General features: G+C 50.2%; 9 protein-coding genes across 9 annotated transcripts; 3 read left to right on the forward strand and 6 right to left on the reverse strand.

The window, feature by feature from the left end:
- Positions 1-16: 16 nt before the first annotated feature.
- On the reverse strand, positions 17-482 carry ASPVEDRAFT_36966 (uncharacterized protein). The gene is made up of 3 exons (XM_040811340.1): positions 323-482; positions 218-267; positions 17-163 (listed from the first exon to the last, which is right to left on the reverse strand). Exons 1-3 carry the CDS (start codon positions 469-471, stop codon positions 36-38), a joined length of 327 nt encoding a protein of 108 aa, XP_040663306.1. The 5' UTR covers positions 472-482; the 3' UTR covers positions 17-35.
- Positions 483-802: 320 nt separating this feature from the next.
- Positions 803-4187, reverse strand: ASPVEDRAFT_59233 (uncharacterized protein; the record flags this gene model as incomplete). The annotated part of the gene is made up of 6 exons (XM_040815464.1): positions 3772-4187; positions 3561-3689; positions 3254-3502; positions 2758-3199; positions 2172-2175; positions 803-2124 (listed from the first exon to the last, which is right to left on the reverse strand). Exons 1-6 carry the CDS (start codon positions 3792-3794, stop codon positions 803-805), a joined length of 2169 nt encoding a protein of 722 aa, XP_040663307.1. The 5' UTR covers positions 3795-4187.
- A 379-nt stretch (positions 4188-4566) lies between these two features.
- Positions 4567-5385, forward strand: ASPVEDRAFT_184397 (PSME3-interacting protein; the record flags this gene model as incomplete). Its single annotated transcript, XM_040808923.1, has 2 exons — positions 4567-4732; positions 4823-5385. 2 exons carry the CDS (start codon positions 4567-4569, stop codon positions 5383-5385), a joined length of 729 nt encoding a protein of 242 aa, XP_040663308.1.
- A 375-nt stretch (positions 5386-5760) lies between these two features.
- On the reverse strand, positions 5761-7655 carry ASPVEDRAFT_122879 (uncharacterized protein; the record flags this gene model as incomplete). The annotated part of the gene is made up of 7 exons (XM_040806028.1): positions 5761-6430; positions 6496-6752; positions 6814-7057; positions 7117-7308; positions 7362-7440; positions 7522-7567; positions 7629-7655. 7 exons carry the CDS (start codon positions 7653-7655, stop codon positions 5761-5763), a joined length of 1515 nt encoding a protein of 504 aa, XP_040663309.1.
- An 845-nt stretch (positions 7656-8500) lies between these two features.
- ASPVEDRAFT_79255 (alpha-N-arabinofuranosidase) lies at positions 8501-10291 on the forward strand (the record flags this gene model as incomplete). The annotated part of the gene is made up of 6 exons (XM_040816669.1): positions 8501-8607; positions 8675-8869; positions 8922-9049; positions 9108-9196; positions 9246-9345; positions 9396-10291. 6 exons carry the CDS (start codon positions 8501-8503, stop codon positions 10289-10291), a joined length of 1515 nt encoding a protein of 504 aa, XP_040663310.1.
- Positions 10292-10390: 99 nt separating this feature from the next.
- On the reverse strand, positions 10391-10934 carry ASPVEDRAFT_36973 (uncharacterized protein). Its single transcript, XM_040811342.1, has 3 exons — positions 10706-10934; positions 10545-10627; positions 10391-10492 (listed from the first exon to the last, which is right to left on the reverse strand). The coding sequence occupies exons 1-3, from the start codon at positions 10805-10807 to the stop codon at positions 10438-10440; spliced, it is 240 nt and encodes a 79-aa protein (XP_040663311.1). The 5' UTR covers positions 10808-10934; the 3' UTR covers positions 10391-10437.
- A 180-nt stretch (positions 10935-11114) lies between these two features.
- On the reverse strand, positions 11115-14293 carry ASPVEDRAFT_36974 (uncharacterized protein). The gene has a single exon (XM_040811343.1). The coding sequence runs from the start codon at positions 13982-13984 to the stop codon at positions 11297-11299; it is 2688 nt and encodes an 895-aa protein (XP_040663312.1). The 5' UTR covers positions 13985-14293; the 3' UTR covers positions 11115-11296.
- A 545-nt stretch (positions 14294-14838) lies between these two features.
- On the forward strand, positions 14839-15959 carry ASPVEDRAFT_68298 (uncharacterized protein; the record flags this gene model as incomplete). The annotated part of the gene is made up of 2 exons (XM_040815979.1): positions 14839-14846; positions 14894-15959. 2 exons carry the CDS (start codon positions 14839-14841, stop codon positions 15810-15812), a joined length of 927 nt encoding a protein of 308 aa, XP_040663313.1. The 3' UTR covers positions 15813-15959.
- A 387-nt stretch (positions 15960-16346) lies between these two features.
- Positions 16347-20537, reverse strand: ASPVEDRAFT_299862 (putative VPS9 domain protein). Its single transcript, XM_040810298.1, has 3 exons — positions 20358-20537; positions 20054-20300; positions 16347-19998 (listed from the first exon to the last, which is right to left on the reverse strand). The coding sequence occupies exons 1-3, from the start codon at positions 20433-20435 to the stop codon at positions 16421-16423; spliced, it is 3903 nt and encodes a 1300-aa protein (XP_040663314.1). The 5' UTR covers positions 20436-20537; the 3' UTR covers positions 16347-16420.
- Positions 20538-20747: the final 210 nt, after the last annotated feature.

Here is a 20747-nt window from a genome sequence, read left to right on the forward strand (position 1 = left end):
CCAAGTCCCGTATATTGTGCTATTTACTCATTCACTCACTTCCCAAAAGGATCAGTCCAGCGGCATAAAATGCGGGGGTATTCTTCAGGAAGCTCGGACCGTTGAACCGTGTCAGGAACGTCCGTGTCAGTCGGATGACTGCCCATATTACGGTCTAGTTTAAGTAGGGATCTGCTGGTTTCTTCTGAGCGTGGAGAAAACTGACTTGATTATTCAGTGTCGTCTTTTCTTTCCCGACACTGTCGTAGGCCGAAAGTCTCTATCCAGGTTAAGAGAACAACCACCCAGACTGAATAGCCACCAGGCAAACTAATTCGCCCAGCCCAGATATCTAGCTTTCCTTCCAAGCCAAAACACACTCCATCTGCGCCTGACTCGTCCAGCCAAATCCACACCACTCACACTCGTACAGAAAGACCCTCCCAACCCTACCAAGCAAAATCCCCTTGCGGTTCCCCGACTTAAACCCATCTTTGTCTGGCACAAAAAACGCTTTGTCCATGGACGTATCAATACCTGAGGCGCAGGGCCTTGCCTACGACGGTATGGATCTTGTGAGGCGTATTAGTTAAATCTACAGCTCGCTTTATTTATATTTAACCAAATTAAAATATCTAAGAGCTGGAGCTGCAACTATGCCTTGGCATTTGTTGGGACCCAAGGACGCTATTTGAGGAAATTGGGGAGTATGTCTGGTTATTCTGTAGGTTCAAGATTGGTATTGCTGTGGTATATGTTTCGATATGGTAAATACAAAAGAAATAGTCAAGTCTGATGTCAAAACAAAATGTGCAAAAAGAAATTAGCGGAACGCAGTGGCCTGGTCACATTCGGCTATGAACTTGCGGATGCCTTCAGACCCTTCATAGGCCGACGCACTCTCCGGAATACCGTTGCTCATCACATCAGGAAAGAACGCACGGTCACCGAGCTCGCTCACACCGATGCTTGAATAATCCGAGGGAGACTTGGCCCAAGGGTTGGATCCAAACATGGTCACGTCATCGAAGCTGAACTCGTTGGGTGACTGTTTCGGATATCCGGCGGATGGTTGTGTCCCATCTTCACCGGATAGCATTGCCTCCCAATCGACTTCATCGGGTCGTTGCGACGATTTTGCCTCTTCGTGGAAGAAGAAATCCTCCGTGTCAGAGGACGGGGAAACGCTGGGGGCGAAGGGGAAGAGGAGCGCAAGTTCAGCACCAGTGCGGATGTCGAAATCTGCATCCTGCATAACCTTTCCTCGGTGTACCCCTACTTCGTCGCAAAGTCGTTCCACTGTCTCCGCATCGCAACCCGGAAACCTTACTCTAATAGTTGATTTATCCTGGAGTGCGATGGGTAGGTCTCCCAGAGTAGCTAGCCGCTTCAGATCGTTGAGGATAACGGCCAGGTCCTTGAGGGCACGGGCAAAGTCGGCAGACAGGAAGTCCAAGAGGCCCTCGGAGTTGAGGGTTTCAGTCTCAGCGCCAGCTGGGGCAAAGTTTTTCTGAAGACCGAAAGCGGTGATGGTAGGAGAAATCTGGAAATCAATGAAGGAGCCGGGGGCAGCGCGAGGAATCGCAGTCATCTTCTTCTCGGCCTCATCCTGAAGCACGGTCACGGCCTTGAATCTCTTGTTTCCCGTGATCGGATCAATGCCGTCGAACCGAGCCTTTTGTCCAGAGAGGAAAAACGCTCTCACACCAACAGAGACATTGTTTATAACCTGGGCGGGTGCAGCTGCGCCATGAGAGAAGTATCGCGCACCCCCAATGCGGCCTGCACCAATCGCATAACCTCCTGCGGTCCGACCAAGAGTGCCCCCGGTGAGGTTCGGGCGAAGAGTCGACGCAAAAGGTGCTCGACTGGTGAACCGACTAATGTTTGACGCTACTCGCGACGACCGGTAAGCAGTCCGACTACCCTGAGCTGCGGCCTGGAAGTATGAAGCAAACGAGCCCGTCGCACGGGTGGAGAAGTGGCGACTGCGGGCTTGCCGGATAGCAGCGGCTCGATTGATGGGCTGTCGGGGAGTAACCCGGGCGTACGCTGGCTGGAGACGAAGCGAAACCTGCTGAGCTGGTTCATGAATTTTTGCCCTTACGGCTTTGTACGCCTTCGCGTAGGCAAACCTTGAAAGAGCTGTTAGTATCAGGGTGAAGTATACAGGGCGGTGGCGAATGACTCACCTAGCTGCTCTCCAAAGTTTGGGGAGCAGCAGGTGCCCACTTGACGGAGGCATCCTGACGATTCAGAAAATAGATAGTTAGATAGAAGACGAAGATGAGACTATCATCCTCGAGATGATTGATGAGAGGGGAGAAGGTCGAAGGATGCCTGATGACGGAGGTGATCACCCCATGTGGCGGTGCAGCATGTGATCTCTCGCCACGTGCCTCAGGCACGGTAGAAGTCGGAAGCATCTTCACCAATGACATTCCTCAGGACTTTTATAAGGATTTCGATAAAAAAGAAATTTTTGAATCTCCAAAGATACAATAATGGTAGTTCCACAAAAGACTGCGTATCTTAGTTACCGAATTGTTGGTGCTTGTCCTTGACGGAAGCTCCGATATATACTTCCGCCAGAACGGGCTTCCCTCAGTTACTTTAGCTAAAAGTATTTACAGTCACGAATATTAATGCTACTCAATTAGTTGTTAAATTCAGAGGAATGAAATTCTAATTCAATTTAGATAATTGGGGTATGTTTTAAAATATTTACTCGTCATCACCAAAGAAGACCTTGATTGGGAGCCAATCGTCACCGCAGACCTTGAAGCGATCCTTGAGGTTGTCCAATTGCTCAACCTCCTCGTCGGTCAGGCTCCAGCCATCGATCTCATAGTTGGCATCAATGCGGGACTTGCTGACAGACTTGGGGATAACACTCCAGCCCTTCTGTAGGCCCCACACAAGCAGTACCTGCTGGGGGGTCTTGCCCTTCTTCTCAGCCAGCTTCAGGAGCGTAGGGTCCTTGTAGAGAGGAGAGTTGGTGGATCCTAAGCAGGAGTAGCCGGTAGAGTGGATACCCTTGGATGTGTTGTAAGCGACGAGCTTGGGCGATGGGTTGTTAGGGTGCAGTTCGATTTGGTTGACAGCTGGGACGATCTTGGTGCTGGGGTCGTTCAGGAGGATCTCAAGGTTCTTAATACCGAAGTTCGAGACACCGATGTTGCGGACCTTGCCGGTGGCTGGGAGCTTCTGCATCTCTTGCCTATCATTGAGTTAATATCATAGACCCGCCACTTGGTGTATGTAAGCAACGTACCATGTCTTGATGAAGTTCCAGTCGGGAAGGTGTTTCTTCTTATCATTGGGGTCGGTCGAGCTGGGCCAGTGGACGAGGTATAGATCGACGTAGTCGACGCCGAGATCTTTCAGAGAGCTGGCAATGCCCTCAGGGACGCAGTGGTGCCATGTGTTGTCGAGCTTGGTAGTGATCCAGATCTCGCTACGAGGAACGCCAGAATCACGGATACCTTGTCCGACCTCAGCTTCGTTGCCGTATGCAAGGGCACTAGGATTTGCCGTCAGATACATGGTATTTTCGCTGAGGTTTTCATAAAGCAACTTACGTATCAATATGACGATAGCCCTTCAGCAGAGCGTTCTTGACGGCCTCCCTGACCTCATTGGGCTTGGATTGCCAGGTACCAAGACCAATAGCGGGGATCTTGTCACCGGTGTTGAGGGTGTACACCTTCCTAGAAGTTGAGAAAATGTGTGAGCAGTTGCTTCGTATTAAATTGGGGGGACCGCGTTAAGAGCGGACACGCGACCACTTACTTCGTGTTCTCAGTGTTTGACATGTTGTTTGCGTGGAATTGCTCAATTCAATAGAAGATAATAGAGAGGTTGAAAAGTTTGAGGGATTACGAGGCAGAGGCGGGATTTATAAGAGGGCCTGTAAATCCCAAGGACAGCATGGCAAGGCAGGTCCATCCAGAACCGCGGAGGGGCAATGATGGCATTGGAGGGGCATGGTCACCTCAGAGTGGAGATTGCGATCCAGCCGCATTTATCCATTTTTCCCGGGCCACTCATATTGACTTCAATTTATCCGCGAGTCGGCATTCTGGCGGGAATATCGGACTCATTAGAGAATCTGGCGCGGCCGGGTTCCACCGTTGTACTCGGATGAGACGCGGCAGATAGGAAGACCCCTGAGTCTCCAGTCTCTTGACTGAGATAGCCCTGGTGACACTGACGCTGTCGAAGCCATCACATCATGCTATTGGCCGGTTAGGCTAGTTCCCGCCATTGCGCCAGAACCGCGGTATTCACCGCCCTTTTCTGCCACCCTAGATAGACAAGATTGACCCTCACCCTGATTCTCGGGCATAACTTTCCCTGTGTATCTTCTTCAATAATTGCTTCCGTTTTGCTGGCACTTGTTTGATATACACAGTAAATATTTTCTCTAGCGAGATATTCGACAAGTGAGCAATTTTCGTCCTGTGTCTTAAGCTACAGTGCTCCGGATTCGCGTTTCTCCGCTGGAACCCATCTGGTTTATGCTGCCTTAGAAGCAGCGGAGACATTTCGTTGCGCCCTATCGTTCGTTTGGAAAAGACGCAAAAAATGTCCTCAGGGTTCGTTTCGGCTGGAACGGACCAGGCGCCCGTTGAGCGCGATGACGAATGGCTCCGTGCACAGCAAGAACTTGAGGAGGAGCGAAGGCGAAAGGCAGAGTTAGGGAAGCAAGATGGAGGGAAAAGTCTATTCGATGTTCTCCAGCAAAATAAAAGTGAGTAAAGGAATTTCGGAGACGAACATTAGCCCCGATTCCTCAAGCGCCTGGTTGACATTCCATGATGATCTTCTTGCCGGCATGAAGTGGCCAAACAAGAAGAATTCGAGGAAAAGATAAAGTTAAAGAACCAATTCCGTGCCCTCGATGAAGACGAAGTCGATTTTCTTGACTCTATAATGGAATCTACTCGAGCCCAGGAGGCCACCGTGAAGAAGGAGACTGCCGAACAGTTAGAGTTGTTCCGGCGGCAGCGGGAGGAGGCAGAAAAGGCCCACCTTGAAGATACCACGGCAGATGTTGCACCGGCGGCCGAAGGAGAAGACTGGAAGATTGCTCCCCGCAAGAAGCGACGCGATAAAAGCAGCACGTTGCTTGTTCCAGGACGAAAACGTAAATCCGTGGGCGAAGATACTACCGATGATCCCTCGAAAAAGCCGGGACAGAATAAAAAAGCGAAGGAAGACGTTGAGGACAAGGGCAGCAAGGACGTGGATTCTACGGCCGCGGAGGATAAAGTCAAACAGACAACTGTGGACAATAGCACCAAGGACACAAAGGGCACGCTGGCTCAACAACCCACGAAGCAAGCTGCTAATCCACCTGCACCGTCTCTTGGCTTGGCTGGATATAGCTCAGATTCGGAGTGACAGCATCACAACTCCCTATCATATAAGTATATGATATGCCGAAATCAACAGTTCTGACTGTAACAGCTTAATATCAAACCGCATATGCGCAATCATCCTGGTGCATACTAACCATCTTCAGAGCAGATGTGTTGGTCATCTAATTCTATTGGAATATATCAGACTGCCGAAAATAACGATTACGGCAATGCATCTTGGACCCATTGGCCGATTATAAAGTCAATACTATGATTCAAGTGATAGGCTTCTTATTCTGGCTCACTTCGATTTCAGAGCTATCACCGTACACATGGTGACTAGATGTACGATTACTCTTTGTTAAAATACACAGTATCTCGAGACACCGACTATATGAGCGCGCCCGCGTTCGCCAGCTTATTTCCTCTCCTCATGCTCTGCATAAACGTGCTGTTTCTCCTCCTGTTCCGCGATTCTGCGCTCCAGGTCATGAGTTATGTAGTCTTCCTTCTTTGTGCCAGGAATAATCCACGGCGATTTCGAGAATAGGTCGTTCATCTCTTCAAGCGGCAACTTCTTGGTCTCGGGCAGAAGCAGCCAGAAGAACGCCGCGTTGGTGAAGTTGCAGATGATGAACACAAAATAGTACTTGTACCCAATGTCGGTCATGGCAATTGGCGTCACCTGGCCGATCATTGTGTTAAAGGCATAGGAGGTCATAGTTGCAAGCGAGACACCCTTTGAACGAGTACGAGTATCGAAGACTTCAGCTGGGATAATCCAGGACAAGGGGCCACAGGTGCATGAAAAGGAGAAGTTGTAGAGCCAAGTCATGATGATGAAGCCCCAATGAGCTCCAGTGTTACTAACTTCTGGAGGGAACCTGGCTAACAGAATGCAAGCGATGATGAACGTGAGGCAGTTGCCTAAGTTCCCACCAATCAAACTCCAGCGACGACCAAAGCGATCAATCAGCATCATGCACAGGAATTGCGCAACCAAGGCGATAATGGAATTGATGGCCTGGTAGCGAAGCGTCTCATCGCCCGAGATTCCGATCTGTCCATAAATGTCGACCGAGTAGTACCTGATGTGGGCGTGATTTGTTAGACATAGACTTGAAAGAGATGAGACGGATGAGGTGATACTGACTGGATTGCAGACACACCGGTCATTTGCACGGATGCCTGGAGTGCACAGCAGAGGAAAAGACGACGGAACGATGACCGCGATTTGAAGAGCTCGAAATAAGACTTGGCCTCCTCTTCATGCTCGCGGAGAATACTCTCCTGGATCTGAGTGTATTCTGCACGAACCCAGGTATCGTCCTCGTTACCGTAGGCGTGTAGCCTCGCTAGGGTTTTCAGTCCTTCCTCCTGGCGACCATGATCGATAAGCCAACGGGGAGACTAAAGTAGATCGCAAAACATTAGCACAAGTCACAACGAAAGGAGAGGAGTCTTGTCGCACCTCAGGGAAGAGCATGATCAGAAGGCCAAGGAAGACTGCTGGAACGACCTGCAGACCAAGAGAAACCTGCCATTGAGCGTCGTTGGTATCGTCAAAGCCGATATATGTCCCGTAGGAAATCCACGCAGCGCAGAGACTTCCAACACCCAACATGAACTGCTGTAGAGAGGTGACACGTCCTCGGATATCCGGATGGCAAATCTCGGCTTGGTATAGAGGCACAATCATGGTAAGGAAACCAACCCTGAAAACTGAGGTTAGTGACTGAATCTCAGTATGTACTCAGATCTAGGATTGGCCTACCCCACGCCAGCGAAGAACCGGCCACTGTACAGATAGTCAATATGTTGGGCGCCAGTTTGGAGGCCTCCACCAAGACAGAAGACAAGACAACCAATGGCTATAGTCCAGCGTCTACCAAGATAGTCACCAGTGGGACCTGCAAACATAGCACCGAAGAAAGCGCCGGCTGTAAACATGGAAACAACTAGACCACTAGAGTGAGAGTCAGCCCAGCATGCTCGATTCTCTCTCAAGGTTTAACTTACGTTTCTGTATCGGTCGGCTCATTGAAGGTCGATTTGAAAGAGCCACTAGCAATGACTTCTGCGATGACACCCAGATCATCTGCACCCAATGTCTATGATTAGTTGACCAAAATCTGGCAGATTTCAAGGAGGAGCGATCCAAAAGGGGAATTAGACGCACATCCGTAAAGAAATGATCCAAGGGAGGCGAAAACGCCTACCAGGAACTGAAATGGTCGTCAGTATGGCGTTCCCAACAGCTGCTGAAACAATAGCAACTAGACATACCTGGTACCATGCAGGAGAGAGACGCATGGTGAAAAACAACTCGGTGTGCGCTCAGTAACCCAGATAATGCGTACCAACACCTTCAGCTCTTAACAGATTCAAAAATCCGGAGCAAAATTGCGGAGACAGGAATCGGAGAGCGAGGAGCAGGACCCGCCTCTTTTAAAGAATCCGGGGATGAGACTGCACAACCACAACGGAGAACCGCGAACCACAGCGATCCGAAAGTTCTGACATTACATTACGCCTCAAGGCATATGGGACGACTGTCACCATCACTACGAACACAGTGCCCGCCGGGTTAATCCCAGAAGGACTCGGGACTCAGCTGGCACGGTTGTCGAGGAGCTCGCACTGCACAAGCCCCGTCGGCCAAAACCAACGGCAACACCATGAGAGGGCAAATCAACGCAGAACCACTAGCTTCCGTAACGAATAACAAGTTGGACCCCGATTCCAGGATACGGGATGGAATGTCAGCCGATCCTGCGGAGAGCCGAAAGGCATGGGCTAGCGCGATGCACAGAGGAGCCGTCTCTGATTGATGGAATATCTCAGGGCCAGGCCTCGGCCTCAAACCGCCAAATCAATGGCGCCAGAATCTCGCCAGTCGCCCTCAACTCCGCCGGAATGCGATCAATATAATTTCTCTCACGCTTGGAGAGACCCCACCGGGGGTTTGCCCGTTTAAATCTGGTCCTCGAGATAAGTCCGTCTGGCATTAATATTAGCTGCCCAGTCGCCTCGCCTCGGTCTTCGAATACTCATAAAGAGCACTTCGATTATTTAGTTCGATTTTCCCTACCAATCAGTTCTCGATCCCATATTCGCTTCGACCTCTTTCTTTGATCTAGCTCGTTGTTTTCGCCGCTATGACGACCTTTACAAAGCTGGCTGAGCAGGATGCTCCGGGAATCTCCATACACCCAGACCGCCGCATTTCGAAAATCAACCCTAATATCTATGCGGGTTTTGCAGAGTAAGCTTTGACGTCGCGGCGTTTTAGCGTGAGTTTAAGACCATCCTAAGCTGACGCATGACTCCAGGCACATGGGTCGATGCATCTACGGGGGTATCTATGATCCTGGTAACCCATTGTCAGACGCAGATGGCTTCCGGAAAGATGTCCTCGAAGCCCTGAAGGAACTCAAAATTCCTGTAGTTCGTTACCCTGGTGGTAACTTTACTGCAACATACCACTGGACTGATGGAGTGGGCCCGAGAGACCAACGCCCTGCAAGGTATGTCTTGTACCTTACCTTTCCACCCAATGGTATACTGACTATTTCCGAGGCCGGAACTTGCTTGGCTGGGTACAGAGACTAACCAGTTTGGAACCGACGAGTTCTTGAAATGGTGCGAGGTCCTGGGGACCGAGCCCTACCTTTGCCTGAACATGGGTACTGGTACTCTCGATGAAGGTAAGTCTAGATATATGGCCAATATTGCTAGAATAGTCTGACAAACTTCGTAATACAGCTTTGGGGTGGGTTGATTACTGCAATGGCACGCGGGACACCTACTACGCAAACCTTCGACGCAAAAATGGACGACAGGAGCCGTACAATGTATGAATTTCGTTACTCATATGTTGCTTTTATGCTAATATAAATCTAGGTAAAATACTGGGCTCTTGGAAATGAGGTATGGGGTCCGTGGCAGGTTGAGCAGGCTACCAAGGAGGAATATGCTCACAAAGCATACCAATGGGCGAAAGGTAACCACTTTATTACTTATTTAAGATAAATCTTATTAACTATTTTCTAGCCTTAAAACTCCTTGACCCCTCAATTGAGTTGATCCTATGCGGACAGGATGGTACAGCGTCTTGGGACTACTACACCTTGAAGCAGACCATGCTCCCTGTCCATTCACCACTTTCAACCAGTGCTGTCCCTCTCATCGACATGCACAGTATTCACCTGTACACTGCCTCCTCTTCTCATCTCCCCAATGTCACCGCACCCCTAGCCGCAGAGCGTGCTATTGAAATCACTTCCTCCCTCATCGACCTCGCCCGGGTCGAGAATGGTGTCCCTCCCGAGCAACTTCGCCCAACTATCTGCTTTGATGAATGGAACGTCTGGGACCCCATCCGTGCTGAAGGCAGCAAGGGCGCAGAGGAATCCTACAACCTATCCGATGCCCTCGCGGTAGGCGTCTGGCTCAACGTCTTCGTCCGCAAGAGCAAGGATGTCGGAATGGCCTGTATTGCGCAGAGCGTTAACGTCATCTCGCCCCTTATGACTACTAAAGAGGGTATCGTCAAGCAAACCACCTGGTGGCCTTTGTACCTGTTCTCAAACTACATGCGGGGCTGGACCATCAGCGCTCATGTTGCTGCCGGAGCCTATGAGGGTGAAACGCAACCGAAATGGGTGCGCAGTGTCAAGGATACCCCTTGGTTAGATGTCAGCGCTACGCTAGGCGAGGACGGCTATGTCAATGTCGTTGTAATCAACATCCATGAGGAGAGGGGAATCGAGGCTAAGATTGAGGGACCCGCTGGCGAGGTCTCTGTGTTCACTGTTACTGGTGATAGCCCCGCGGTGACGAACATGAAGGGCAAGGAGGAAGTTAGCCTTGTTGAGAGCAAGTGGACTGCACAGGGATCGTATTTGTTCCCCAAACACTCGCTTACACTTCTGAGATGGAAGGCTTAAGCAGAGCGACCTCCATGTGCCTCACCGGTGTTTTCCCCAGTGACGGCCTCATGCTACTATTTTACGATTATAGAACGCAATTGAATTTCGAAATAAATTCCCGTAGCATCAGTAGTATTATTGTATCATACAACTATCGTAAGCGTCTAGCCGTAGTTCACATCACGGACGTTGTCGTTCTCATCGACGTGGATGTTCAACCTGCAGTACAACCCATGTTAGTTCTGTTACAATTGGTGTGCAAGGTATGTACCTTTCCGGTTTGTGATCCATCGTCTGCATACTACCCGGCTTCACAATCCGGTGAGTCTCGGGGAGATCCTTCTTGGCGAACGACTAAACAACCAAGCAGTAGTCAGTACCTCAGCACAGAAGAACAAAAAACATGGGAAACAGTATCCAAGAGCACCGTACAGTAGCATCCGACGACTCGCTAATCTTCTTCCCGACGAGCTTGTTAAGCCACTCGTCTTTGCCGCCACCGGTGTTGTTGATTCCAGGAACGACAAGAGGCATTTTGGTTTGCGGGTATTTATGGAATGATCTTGAGATGAGTTGAAGATGTATCTGAGGTACTTTGAAGAAGTGAGATAGCAGGTTCATGAGACTTTTTTCTTGAATTGAGATGCCTAGAAGTGGCCTGGTATATATGCTACGATCGTTGCACGGAGTACACGATGACGTCGCCCTGCTTGCTTATGATTTCCGGATCTAGTTTAGTTCCGATCTGTTCCGGCCGATGTCATGATGACTAAGTCGTGTTATCGCCGATTATTTCCACTTTGCCAATTTGTTTGTAGATCCTTCTTCCACCAGGGTCCCAGCCAGGACTGGATGTCTTCCACTAGCGATTTACGGAAGGATAGGTAATTATCTCGTGCGTGATGCCGAATTCTGTGTCCGCGTTATCTCGCTATTTATGATCATCAATATCATACACACGTCAACAGGCCTCATATCTCATTTTCTGTTCTCTTGGTGTTAACGGTGGGTTGCAGTTAAGCATCACCCAATACACCATGTTGAGTCCAAATCCCAAACTCCATCTATGGAAATGGCAGGGACCGACTCCTCAGTTGCTCCATGTATCCTCTCAACCACAGCTCTGAAATGGGCTAGGTTAAGCGAGTCCCTTGTCCCACGCAACTCCAGCAAAACACCCCTGTTCTTGAAAGGGTCATGGACTGATGCACGCCGCCGAGTCAAGATTGCAAGACTATCTAGGACGCCAGAGCACACAATGTCTGACCATTTTCTATACCCTCCCAACGAGGAATCGCTTACACGGATCCTTAAAATGGCATTTCCAGCTCCCAGGCCGTCGTCCGCAGTGGAGACTACGAAATAAACAGGATCGCAGATGTTAATGTCCAAGTCCATCTCAGTAGTCATGCTCTCTGTTGTTTTCAAGCGCAACACAGGGAACCTGACTGTGAAGCCATTAGGTGTGACAGTTCCTCGCTCGTTACTTGCCCAAGTCCCCTCGGTGCCGGGGTCTACATCGAGCAGCGACAATGGCGCCCATTTCCAGCCCAATGATTGCATGCGTGGCACGACCCACAGCAGAATAGACAGGGGGAGCTTACCAGTCTGCGACAAAAGCATCTTTATTCTTCCTTCCTGGCACTCAATCAATTTAGCCCGTGCGTCAAAGCCCACTGCCCAGCAGAACAATCGGAGGGCTGGATGCGAATCCAAGACCGTGAACCAGTATCGCGACCTCGGGTGCAGCGGGCGGAGATCTATTATCTGCGATGTATCTATACCCAACATCTGGCCGAAACATATGGCTTGGTCCTCCGGCTTGCTTGTTGTTCGGCCGCGGAACGCGAGGCAGACTCCTTCGAAGAATGCGTGGGGGAGGCACTGTTGGCCTCCTTCTGTTGATTCAGCGCGCGAAGTCTCGATGGATTCGAGCCAGAACTCGTTGCGAATATTTCGTGTGCCGTAGTTAGAGTGTTTTATTACAGGACAAAAAACATCGGTTTGAATTTTGACGCTCATATCGTCGTCTATATCTGATGGATTGTCGGCGAGCCCAGCAGATTTAAGAATTGGCATCCAGGTCTGGTATGCTTTGACTGCAGCTTGAATAGTGTCCTGATACGCGATGTTCTCCTGTTCGTCCTCTTCGTCGCTCTCTAAACTTTGCCTCGGCTCCTTCGGTAACTGGACCAGCGCTCGGACAAGATTGACTGCGGCTGGCTCATTGAGCACGTCCTCTACCCCTCGCTGTTGAAGCATCTTGGATACGGCCGCGATGTTTCGTGCCGCATATGAACGATTGAACACGACGTTTGATGAAACAGCGCTGCCCTTGAACTGGAATAGCAGTTCTTTACCCATACGTCCTTCCAACAATGTCCATGCGCGCGTCACCCACGGGCAGTACTTGATGCGCATATTCAATTCCACCCAGTCCATATAATCTGGCTCATGAGCCATGAGTGAGTTGTCTAGCGCAAGAGTCTTGCTAGAGCGCCGAAACGTCTCTCCCATCCTATTGATGGCCAAACTTCGGAATGCAGACTCCCTAGTGCCAACCGGAATACATAACGTGTCAAGCCAGAATTTTACTGGGCGTAGAGGCTCTGGGTATAGCGCGTTAACCAGGCCTTGGATGTACACGAGCTGGCAATATGGCAATTCATTGTCGTGCGGGTTTCCCAGGCCGTCTGACCAGACATGTGAGATTGTGACATATATATCCCCCTGTTTTGCTGGATGCGCTTCCACTTCCCTATTGCTGTCGGCCAGGTTAACGACCGGGTACCCCCCGCCAGCGATGATCTTGGTAACATCATCAACAGGAGTACCTATACCCCAGCACATTGCATCACCCTTGCAGTCAGGCCGGTGTCTGGTCCTGTAAGTTGGTTCGTCAATCTGATGCACCTGGCAACCATCATGAGCAGAACATTTGCTATGGTCTCTGCCTTGCACCCAGCGGTCTATTTGAGCAAGATAGAAACGAGTTGGGAAATCAGCCTGCCGGTTCAGTTTAGCGATTTCACCCTCGCACCATCCCGCCTCCAAAAGAGCGTGGTCGAGCGGCGGGAAATCCCATCGTAGGCTGGGAAGGTTGGCTTCGAAACTGTACTTGTTGATGTCGATGCGCGCGCGGCGCAGGTAGTCCACCAGCGTGATGATTGAAAAAAGGACGGATGTTGGGGCCGACCATACTATTTCTTCTTTGTCTTTCTCTTCAGAATAAGTGTATCGCGCGGGCACCGGCATCCGCTGACAGTACTCATTAACGACCGAGTTCGCAAGCTCGACACATTTGTCCAGATTTTCTGCATGGTCGTCAATCTCGTCACGCGTCCCATGCGCAATCGCGGCGTCCCAGTACCATATATATCGATCCAAGTCTTTTGTTGTAATGACTTTAGTGTCCTCGCCAGTATCGCTAATGAAATGACTGGGGTCAAAGCGCATTTCGTTGGTTCCAAAAGCCTCAGCCAGGAGGCCGAAAAACAGCCATGCCTGTAGGAATCCAATCGATGGGGCGGCGAGCGCATCACCGGCGCCCTCCTGGTCTATGAGCGAACTGAACCTATGCTTCTTGGGGAATGCGAGAAAGCTGTTGAATCCCTGGCGCTGGCTGCCGTAGTCCCAATCGCTTGCCAAATGCGGGACGCGGAGGCGAGCTATCGGGAGCTTGGAGCCACGCACTCGTGGGATGTGCTCCATTGTTAGGTAAATAAGTATCTCAAGGTAGGCCACTCGGAAAGAAGGATGAATATTGTGTGAGCGTGGTGTTGGCAGTTGGCAGCAGTCAGCTCGATGTGCAGCTGAAGAATGGGTCCTCGGCGGCTGGACTAGGTACTTAGCAGTTACCCTAATGCACCATGTCCACCCAATGGAGACGACGTTTAGTAGTTTACATCTGGCGAAGCTGATTTTCAATTAATAACGAGTTTCTTTTCGACGGGTAACATTAATAGATATTGTTTTCGTTTTTATCAATCTGCAGTGGTTGCAGATGGTCGACAGTTGCGCCTATTAGCCCTACATTGTTGTATGCCCTCAACATGCAACCATGAACATCACAGCATCTCGTCTCTGAGCCGAAACTCTCAGTTTGTTATAATCAAACTGAAGTGCTCCTGAATTGCTGTGCCAAACACGAGAAGACCAATGACTCGAGTACGCAGTAAGTACTAAGCAGCGCCGCGCTCTTATCGAAAAGGTTGGCTCCAAGAAGCAGCCAGGAAAAGCAGCCAGGAACACCAGCACAACAACGAATGTGCCGATGCTGTGGCTTTTTTTTCGAGCTTTGAGGTGCTGTATGTACAGTGAGACTAATTAAAGACTGCTGGTGATGGAATTAGGAGATATAGACTGTTATCGTTACAAAATAGGAAGCTGCGCAGGGTGCTGGGTGCCTGCCTGTTGTGCCAGACACAGTACCACATACCTCCATAGCTCCAAGTCGCTATCACGACATGATTCTTCATCAACGATGTTTCCTGTCTAGGCATTTCCCAGAAAGTTCACATTTTATTATCATTCCTTTTGCCTTGGCTGAATGTTCCCATTATTCAATGTCATTGTGAGTCTATAATATCTTTTATATTGGATGGGTGCTAACATCTACAGTTCTTCATTTAGAACTTCTATCCTTTATAACGAAAAGACAGCCCACTCGGTAATCCGTCAGCCAGTACAGACTGTGAATCCCGGTCGAGCAACACACTCAGAGGCCTTCCGTGACCTCTACTCGCACGATCCCTCGAGATTCCCACACGCCTCCCCTGATCTTTTTAAACGTAGTCCCAACCCCGAAAAGAACAATTCTGATCCAGTGACACCATCTGAGAATAAAACAGCTCCGCTAGTACTGAACCAGACAGAAAAGACCTTGGCTAAGGACTGGAAATACGAGAAGGGTTCTATTGCTGCATCAAGCATATTCAGTGCTGTCGCTCTTGCCGCCCTTATTCTCCTAACTGTGATGATGGTCAAGAAATTCCGTCGATGGCAGAGACGCAAGAGGGAAGGCGATAACAATGCACTAGACGAGGCGCGACGGAGGAGAGAGAGCTTGATGTTCTGCAAGAATACCTCTGCTCGATCATATATGGTCGAAGAGGAGAGCGATGGCCAAGTTGTCCGTGTTTTCTGTACAAGTCGCAATAAACCTCGTGCCTCTATCGTCAGTGCTCCCGTCCAGAAACTCAAGTCTGCCGCAACGACCATGAAAACCGGGGCTTCACGCCATCTTGGTGTGTTGGGCGATGCTGACAGTGGCCGCTCTGGCTCGATTGCGAAGCAGATTGTCGTTGTTCCTTCTCCCTTAAGGTCTGTTGTTTCACGGACAGCCATTCCTGATTCTCAAGATGGGACGACTTTAGGAACCGAATTGCCCCATACACTTGCTGCACCGGCTGATCTCAGGTACCCGGAACTGGACCAGGATACAACTGAAGCAGAGGTTACGCCGTCCCAGAGTCTCAGAAGGTCGCTGTTTCGACTGCCATCAATAAAACCAAGCAATTCTCCTCTGTTCAGCTTTTGACAGACATCTTTTTTCTACAATTGCTTTATCACTTGTGTATCCTAAAATTACTCATGCCGGGATATACATTCATTTTCCCGCCTGGTATCGAATGGCTTGAACTGTTTAAAGGGCATAGCGGGCGTGCTTGAATTCAGTTGTCTGGCCATTGAAACCTTGGTGGGTCTCCTATATCTTTTGGCTGATTCTATACCTCCTATTAGATTAGTTATTAGACTAGAATAGCGAATACATATAGTTAGATGACCGCGCCTGGTATGTGCGAGTGTTGGGGACAATAAACATAAGATTCAAGCTCAAAAATTAGGACCAGGATAGATAAATATATACACCTGTGGCCTCTGGCTCTATATTCCTAAGGGCTTCTAAAACGGACAGTGCATTTAAACCGAATTACTCGATGCACTACATTATGTATACGGTGAAACATTTCCGGTGTCATCTCATCATTATCATATAAACACTTATCGACATAGATAGCTAGCCATAAAAAAAAGTTGCGTAAGTATGTCTACAGCACCTAATATCTATCTATAACATGAGCAGCCAAAGGCTAATCAATCACAGTGTATGTATCAGCAACCATTAAATCATGGTAAGAAGTCAAGTCAGCCCTCTTGCTTCTTGCTAATCTCCCTCACGCTCCTTAAACAACGCTCGAGCCTCTTCTTTCGTTCCTTCTCGCGGACAAGTGTAGACTTCACGAACGAGCGGATAGCGTCGCGGCCAATCTGCTCGCGCCATGAGGTCCAGCCGGCGAGCTCGCTGACCACGACGTCCCTGTTCCAGGATATTTCGCTGGCTAGGCGGGCAATTTGGGTCTCCGAGGTGGTGATTTTCTGTTGCAGGTCGCGGGTGGAGCGGATGCGAGATTCCTCGAGGCCCGGGAAGTTGAGGTTGAACTTGCGGGGAAGAGATGAGGAGGCGAGCGCGGAGCGCGAGCGGGCAAGGTTGCGGCTTGTAGAGTTGAGGGAGGAGATTAGGGAGATGGGGCGGGAGAGCGAGGTGAGTATTGCGGACGTGGTTGTGTCGATTGAGCTGAGAGTGGAAAGGAATTGGAGGAGTGGGGAGGAGTCTGATGAAGAGGTTGATAGGCAAAAGGCGTAGCGAGAGAATGCATCGATGTGAGATCGGGGAAGCGCGTTGGTGGGCTCTTTTAAGGTTGAGATGGCGGATGAACAGAGTGACACGGCGTCGGCGATGTCTGAGGCGGCGTTCCTGAGGGCGTGGCCGCGGCGAAGGAGCGTGCGCGTGTGGGAGTGGGTTGTGCGGACTATATCCTGAGCATGGGAAATGAAGTTCTCTGCCTCGCGGATGCCGTCTTCTGTGATGGGATCGTGGTCCTCGACGATGGACTCGGCGAAAGCTTGAGCTTTGCGATGGGATCTTTCTGTCATCATTTGAGGTTGTAGCTCTGGAACTAGGATAAACTCCCACAAGAGCTCGTGCGTGGCGAACGTAGGATGGGAAAGAAGAATCTTCAAAAACCTATCAAGTCTATCTTGCATGTTATGAAGAACAGCGCGAGATGGCTTCGAATGTATTTGGAAAGGGTTGCGAAAGTCGGTCAGAGACGGCAGATAAGAGGCAGGATGCTCAAGGGCGAGGCACGCGGCCAGAGTCTCAAAATCAGCAAACGTGCGGCGACAGGTCGTGACAGTGTACATCTTAGTATGTGCAGGTACATTTTGCCCATCAGTTGGTCGCATGGGCGCGCCAGACTTGAGGACAAATCGAACAGTTGCATCCTCAACAAAAAAGGAGCGGACCACTGTGGTGACACGCCCGGAAGACGCATCATGGGATGATGGCGGGTTGGAGAGGAGAATCAGGTCGTCGATGCGGTTGCGCACCTCATCATCCTTAGCCAACTCGATAGCAGTCAACCCCCGAGCTTCTTTGACGTGGATGTCCACTCTGGAGTCCGAAAAGAGGATGCGCACTTGGTCAACCCGGCCGTATTTACTGGCCATCATCAATGGTGTGAACTTCTTGTCATTGGTGGCATTTGGGTCGCAGTCACTTTCCCTGAGTATGCGAATTGTAATCTCAGGGTCACTGACGATATGCAACAAGGTGTTGCCTTTAGAGTCAATGTGGTCGTCCAGATGTAAAGGCTTCCCATCTCCCTGGGACTCTTGGGCTGCGGTGAGCGCCTCGTTCACCATCGTCTTATAATCAGGGTGATCGTACGACCTGCATAGAGCGAAAAGCGGAGTTTGTCCATGCTTGTCACGTTGACGCCACGGAAGTAAGCCTTTAAGTCTTCGCATCACCGGGGGAATGCTAAACAAATAATGGGCGACGGTACGCCCTCGCTCATCGCACCTTCGTAGGTAAGCAACAATGGCATCTCCATCGGCGGTCTCTGTAAGGTAGTTGAGCAAAATATCGACGATCTCATCCATAGCAAGCTGGACGGCAGCACTGAGTAAAGTCGTTCCATCGGTGTTTGTATCGTCGAGCACGTCATGTACCGAGTAATATTCATCCAAGCTTAAAAGGTACTTGAGGGCCTCAGAACGGTGGCCTTCAACCGCCATCATCAATATAGAATCGCCACGAGGATCCTGGGTCTTGACCAGCGTTTCGATAGAGCTATCCCCTTCGATGGCCGTACCAATTGAGTTCATGGTAGTGGAGCGTGAGAGGAACGAAACACCCGACGACTCCGATATGCTACGGACATCCATAGATACTCGTTTGATGGGAGGTCTCGTTTCCCGAGTAGGAGATGAGTTCTCCCATGTCTGAAATGGGAATACGTGCGCGAGCGGAGCATCTGATGGCGCATCTGCGATTTCTCGCTCATCGCCTAAGTATATATGGTTGTCCAATAGCGGAGGTGTCCGTAAAGCCTGTCGGTTAGGCCGTGCATCCTCTAGTGGCTGGCTCTGGGGGTCGGCGGTGTCACAGGTATCGTATAGTGATTCATGGTCGCCATCTGGTTCTAGAATAGCTTTCATATCGGCAACACGCCCAGCCTTTGTCGCATTCCATAGGCGCTTATTCCGGATGCTTGCTCTTCGGATCCCTGCAGGATCAGTCATTAGATATGTAAGGACCGCTTCAAAGGTGCTCAAAGCATAACCCATTTCCCCACTATCAACGTCGTCGACGTAGATAAAGTGCTGCATGTACAGCAATCGGGCGTGTAAATGTTTCACTTGCGATCTAATCACCACGACCAGCAATAATGATACCAAAATATCCGCATTTATCGTCACAGGTGCAGATTCTTTCTCATCGCTTTTATTGTATTCGCCCGGATACGATAAGACCTTCACTGTCTCCAGAAGCGTATTGAGCATATCGTGAGGACACTTTGCATCCAGGATTTTGCGAAACTCTTCCACTGCCCTACCAAGCCGCAACAAAAGTTCGCGCTTACCATCCCGGCCACCCTCAACTGTAAGACCAACTTGGGACACGTCGACATACTCCATTTGGCGAATCCTAGAATCTAGTTCCATGTCTTCTGGTTGGCGAAAACTGCATAAGCGAGGAAATAACAGCGATTCGTGAACTTGTTCGGCAACATATCGTTCAATAAAGCCCTCGACTATTGGCCCTGTCAGGTCGGTAGTCGCTCCAAGAAGAGATAACTGTTGTTGATCAACCAGCCGAAATAAGTCAATTGCGGCAGTAACAGCTGTCTCTAAGCTGCGGCGCATCAAGTCCTCGTCGTCTTCGAAATATTCTTCAGAATTAAAGGGAAGACCTCTGCTGCGGCGTGACGATGAACTCTTAACAGAGCTGGCTTCATCTACAAGTAAATCCTCACGAGATCGACTGTATTCACCGTCCTCCAACATTGGCGACCGCGATGGTGGCGGGGGCAAGGGCTTCCCTAGTTCCTTTCCAAATTCCCTAAAAAGCCTTTCCAGCCCCGGCTGCATCTGTCTCGCAATCATCGGGAAATGAGCCAGAAGCTCTCCGAACGTTCTTATTTCCTTCTTCGGAGGCGAGGAGGCCGTAGGACCAGATTGTTCGCCAGGTTTCCCGCTGACCTGTGAGCGGCTGGCGTTGACGGTTCCAGGGACCACGGCAGGGATGATTTTCGCGGGTTCGAAGGAGCCCACAAGTGGCTTGGAGATGAGGTATACAAGCCATGGCTGGGAGTCACCCGTGGGGGCGTAGTATAAAGCATCGGACAGCAACTGTGCCTGGTTCAACGACTTGAAGCCTGGGTTCATTGTTAGGCGCAATGGCATTTGAGCGGACATTACAGGTGCTCTCACCCTTATTGCTATAAACCGAGTTGTCTCTCAGTATCACTGTCCTCCCATTGGCGGTGGTCACTTGTTTCGCTTTTCCCCTCCCATCGCGGACACTTGGATCATCTCTTCCTCCCGCTCCACTTGAAACCGGTATTCGCAAGGTGTGGCTGCCTAGGAATTCTTCCGAGACGACGAGGTCGGAGTAGAATAGGGACGATTCGCGATCGCGCGATCCAATTAAGGATTCACTCACGGGGACGAGGAGAACCTAGAACGCGTTTCATTAATTCTACTCTAACGTGCGGCTCAAGAGGGGAAGCCGTACATGATTCTCGATTGGGACACACTGCCCGGGCACAGTGCTCCGAAAGAAGGCCCGGAGGAAAGGGTTTAGAGGGTGCATCCAAGCGATCCTGGACGACGGCCCGTTGGAGATGATCTGGCGCTCATCAAGCCGCCTCAGTCGAACTCTCAGAAAGGAACGTTCGCCGGATCGACGTAGGGAGACAGCTCAGGCGCATCCGCCCTCAGGCAGCGGGAACAACTTAGGTAGCAGGCACGACAGCCGGAAGAGGAACAGGAATAGTATATTTGTATTAAAACAGGGATGATTCAAAAAATTGGGTGCAATGGCAAATTCACAAACGGATTGAAACCGGGATCAGGAGGAGTTCAGTCAACAGCTTTCCTGCAGTTGGGACCTGGCAGCTCTCCG

Source organism: Aspergillus versicolor (genome assembly GCF_001890125.1).
Source record: "Aspergillus versicolor CBS 583.65 unplaced genomic scaffold ASPVEscaffold_1, whole genome shotgun sequence".
Classification (NCBI taxonomy): domain Eukaryota; kingdom Fungi; phylum Ascomycota; class Eurotiomycetes; order Eurotiales; family Aspergillaceae; genus Aspergillus; species Aspergillus versicolor.